This window comes from Miscanthus floridulus, chromosome 4, assembly GCF_019320115.1.
Source record: "Miscanthus floridulus cultivar M001 chromosome 4, ASM1932011v1, whole genome shotgun sequence".
NCBI classification, from domain to species: domain Eukaryota; kingdom Viridiplantae; phylum Streptophyta; class Magnoliopsida; order Poales; family Poaceae; genus Miscanthus; species Miscanthus floridulus.
In genome coordinates this window covers 108,289,941-108,294,826 of record NC_089583.1, presented here as the reverse complement: position 1 = coordinate 108,294,826, position 4,886 = coordinate 108,289,941, and the positions used below count along the sequence as shown (strand labels likewise).

The window sequence follows — 4,886 nt, the reverse complement described above, 5'->3', positions numbered from 1 at the left end:
CACTGTCGCTGTACCCAATTAGAATTGTTTTCAGCTCAACTCCCCTCTCATACTTGCAGCCGTACCCCATGTTACCCTTGAGATACCTCAGAATGTGTTTTACAGCAGCCTAATGTTCTTTGCCCGACGCCTCCATGTATCTGCTCACAACACCAACTGAAAATGCCAAATCAGGTCGAGTGTTAACAATATACCTCAGGCTGCCGATTATACTCCTGTATCCCGTAGGATCCATTGCCTCTCCATTCTTCAGCTTGCTCAGTTTTAGTCAACATTCCATTGGAGTATCACATGAGTTGCAGTTCCCCATTCCAGCCACTTCTAGTATCTTTGCTGCATAGGAACTCTGACATAGAGTGATGCCATTTGCATCCTACTTAACCTCTATGCCTAGGTAATAGCTTAAGAGCTCCATGTCACTCATGCTAAACTTCTTCTTCATCTCAGACTTGAAATTCTTGATGTCTTTCACATCTGGTCTAGAGATGATCAAATCATCAACATAAACCCCCACAAGCAGAAAAGAGTTCTTGCTGTTTCTTCTGTAAATAGCGTGATCCAACTTGCTCCTGACAAAACCAAGAGTCACGAGTTCATGGTCAAGTTTCACATTCCACGCCCGTGGTGCCTACTTCAAACCGTAGAGTGCCTTTTTCAACTTGAGCACCTTATCTCCATTGTCGACTACAAAACCTGGAGGCTATTGCACGTACACGGTTTCAGAGAGATCACCATTCAAAAAAGCTGATTTTACATCCATATGATGAACCTCCCATCCACCTTGAGCTACAAGTGCCAACAACACCCGTACAGTTTCAATTCTGGCCACCGGAGCGAAAACCTCATCAAAATCCACTCCAAAACGCTGAGCATAGCCTTTAGCAACTAAGCGTGCTTTATACTTGACCACATTCCCCTCAGGATCTTTCTTGACCTTGAAACCCCATTTCAGGCCAATCGCTTTGTGTTTGGGTGGCAACACACTCACATCCCAAGTTCGGTTAGCCTCAATCGCTTGCATTTTTGCCCGCATGGCTTGCCTCCAGCACTCCTCTGACATTGCCTCTTGTACTGATCTTGGTTCCTCAGCAGCAACAAGGCAGAGTCCACTGTATTCAAAATCCTAAATTTCTTCAGTATCATCCAGCAGATCAGCGATCATTCTGTACCAGAGTGGATCACCTTCTGAATCCACGAACTGACCAGTGGGTGGCATGGCCCACTGTATCAATGGTGTACCCGAATTGGAGTTAGGAGTCCCAGGTGGTGTGTTTGATGCACCCCCTGCTAATGGAATTGACGCAGCAGGAGAAACCGGCTCGAAATCGAGCACCACATCTTCCTCAGATCCCGTTGCCAGACCAAGAATAGTGTCAGTGTCATCCCACTGAACCTGAAACGTATCAGTTGTCTCCGCTGCCTCTTTCGCCTTGCTGTCTTCTTTCCCTTCCCAATTCCATGGCTTTTTCTCATCAAAGATCACATCACGAGTCACCATGAGCTTGTCCTTCACTGGATCATAAATACGATAACCTTTTGTCCCCGGCTCATAGCCAAAGAACACACCTGGTGTTGATCTGTTAGTTAACTTGCTTATTCCTAGGCTAGCCTTCTTTGCATAAGCAACACAGCCAAACGTCCTCAAATGCTTGATCCCGGGTTTTCTGCCAAACCAAGCCTCATAAGGAGTCATACCGCTCAAACTCTTAGTCGGAGAGCGATTGAGAATATATACTACTGTTTTCACAGCCTCCCCCCAGAACCGAGGTGGTACTCCCATACTCTTCAGTAAACACCTCGCCATCTCCACTATCATCTGATTCCTCCGTTCCACAACACCATTCTGTTGCGGAGTATAGGGCGTAGTTGTGTTGTGCTTGATGCCATGCTCACTGCAGAACACCACAAACGCCCTAGAGTTGAACTCGCCGCCGCGGTCCGTTCTGAGCGCCTTCAGGCGACGGCCTGACTCCAATTCAGCCGCTGCCCTGAACCTTTTGAAACATGCCAGCGCTTCATCTTTTCCCGCCAGCAATTCCAGCCACATATAGCAGCTGTGATCATCAACCACGATCATGAAATAGGACTTGCCTCTAGGTGTGATTGGCGTGATCGGGCCACAGAGATCCGTGTGCACCAGCTCGAGTCCAGCAGACGCACGCCACGGCGAAGCTTGAGGAAATGGCGCACGGTGCTGCTTCCCAAGGGCGCAGCCATCGCACACTTGTTCCACCTTCTTGATCAACGGTAGTCCCTCTACCATCTCCTTGACACCGAGTTCACGGAGGGCCCTAAAATTCAAATGACCGTACCGCGCATGCCAGCGCCATGTGATGTTAGATTCACCTTCATCAGGTACAAGCGACTCTTTCTTTCTGCTCTAATCACAACACCTCTTTCCACACCTGGTTGCTTCCGCTCGAGCACCACCAGAACACCCTTGTCGATCTCAACACGGCATCCTGCTTCTTCAAGTTGACCAAGACTGACAATATTACATTTCAGAGAGGGGATGAAATAAACCTCGGTGAGGACGCGATGCTCCTGATTTCTACCAGCCATTGTGACCACGCCAACCCCGTAGATCTCCACGGTCAAGCCATCGCCGAACCTCACAGCACCACACACGGACTTGTCCAGGCTTGTCAGTGAGGACCGACAACCTGTCATGTGATTTGTCACCCCTGTGTCAAGTATCCATGCTCCATCATCATACTTCTCTGGAAGCACACGTTCCTAATTTAGAAACAAACCTTGGGCAGATGATTTCGGTGTGTGAACGATGTTGCACACCTATGCCACCAAGAGCGCTGGTTTCGCCTCCGTGTCAGCAGCGACATGGTGCATGACATCTTCATGCTCCTCCTTCCCAGCCTTCTTGTTCAGGCATTCCTTGCCCTAGTGCCCGTAGACACCACACTTCCGGCACCTGCCCTTCCGACGAGGTGTGCCCTTCGACGTGAGACCACCTCCGGACTCGCGCGTGTCATGGCCATGCTTGCCGCCACCAGACGAGACACCGCGACCTCCAATTGATCTTTCTTGATGTATTTTCCGCTGCCTTTTCCGCCACCAGAGGATGACTCTGCATTCACCATGCGACTCTTGTTCCTGGCCATCCATTCTTCCTCCATCACTTGTTCGACCGTGGGCTCGAACCGAGCCTCTGCCGCCCTGAGACGGCCAACAAGTTCCTCGATGGACAGGGTCTTCACGTCGCAGAACATCTCGATCGCCACCGCCACCTGATTGTAGCGTGGCGGTACGACCCTCAAGAACTTCTTCACCACTCGCGCATCATCAACGCTTGTCTCTCCAAGACCGCGCAGATCCGACGCGAGTTTGGTAATCCTCATGGCGAATTCTTCAATCGTCTCGCCGGTCTTGAAGGATATCGCTTCGAAATCGCTCAACAACTTCTGCGCAGTCACCTCCTTGACCCGATCTGCTCCGAGATGCATCGTCTTCAGCGACTCCCACGCCTCCTTTGCTGACTTTTTGTTCAGCAACATAGCGTGCATGTCCTCCGGAACGCCCCTCAGCATGGCACCCACGGCGAGCCGATCATGCCTCCGCTCCACCTTATCAGACTCTGTTGCATCCCAGAGATAGATTCCTTCGAGATTGCATTGAACGTGGGCTGACCACGATTGGTAATTAGTGCGTGTTAACATCGGCCATACCAGATTGCTTGCGGCCTGATTTCACGCACGCTGCATCACCTCCTTGTCGGCTCCACTTGACTTCGGTGAGTTCTGCGCCATGGCAACGACGACGTTCACGTCTCCTTCTTCTTGCTTCGGTTGGCTTCAACCACCCAGCACCTCGCAGGGCTCCTCCCCGCCACCAAACGGCTCCTTCCCGGCTCCTCTTCGGCTCTGATACCAATTGTTGGAGTAGAACGCACTCCAGAGCTCGGATCGCGCCGGCGAAACGATGGTGATCGCGGCGAGTCTAACCTAGCAAATGTAACAGACAAGAGGATATGGCGCTACAAACTTCGCAGCTTTCCCGGTCTTTGTTCCTTGTTATTTATACACAAGTCTCGCGATCTTAACAACCGCGACGCCCTCCCGCGCCATGTCGTGCAAAGAACGCAACACCGTTAGAGCGGTGTGCCCTACGTGCGCCCGGCATGCCACAGCGCGGTGACTGACCGACAACGGGTTGGACCGTGATCATGCACGCCTAAGATCACGCCCATCCTCTACTCGACTATTACAGACTCCAACTAATACGAGATTACATTTATTTGTGCATCAATTTAGCTAACATTGGCCGCGATGTCGTCCTGGAACCCTCAAGGCTCAACGACGACATTTTCGTCCGGCTTGCTTTCCCCATTCCCCGCCTCTGGTTCCGGGATGAGCTGGATGATCCGTCAATTTGTCATGGCTGGTACACGCTTAATGCCCAGTACTAGTCGTGCTCAAGTGTTCAGCAAAAGTACTAGTAGAATCTGGAGGTTGGAGGTATCTTGCATAGTTGCATGGCTGAAATTTTTCTTTGAACGAATGGGGACTGAAACTCTGAATCAGCTAACTTGAGATAGTATTTTTTTTTTAAGCAATCTTATTCTCTTTCTTTTTTGAAACGAAAAAGAGACAGTACTTGTGAGTTCGACACATATGAAGAAATGGCCCACTAGAACCACGCTCGTAAACTAAAAGCTTGTGGTCCATTGGAACCATATAGGAGGAGGCAGCCACAGGGTGTAATGTTCCTAACAGAACCAATTGTGGACCAAATTTGGGAGACTCCGCAATGAAATTGGTCCGAAGTAGCAGCGGGAAGTTAATCTCCTTCCAAATTCTTGACTTGGCAGCGTATCAACTACAATTGTAGTGTAGGTGATGTTTTAGCAGTGGATTGTACATGAAAAGGTA

At 50.1% G+C, this 4,886-nt stretch overlaps 1 protein-coding gene across 1 annotated transcript; it reads right to left on the bottom strand.

Moving 5' to 3' along the window:
* Window positions 1–1,123: 1,123 nt before the first annotated feature.
* LOC136549048 (uncharacterized) lies at window positions 1,124–4,082 on the bottom strand. Its single transcript, XM_066540360.1, has 6 exons — window positions 4,062–4,082; window positions 3,818–3,959; window positions 3,096–3,592; window positions 2,360–2,736; window positions 1,764–2,054; window positions 1,124–1,664 (listed from the first exon to the last, which is right to left on the bottom strand). Exons 1-6 carry the CDS (start codon window positions 4,080–4,082, stop codon window positions 1,124–1,126), a joined length of 1,869 nt encoding a protein of 622 aa, XP_066396457.1.
* Window positions 4,083–4,886: the final 804 nt, after the last annotated feature.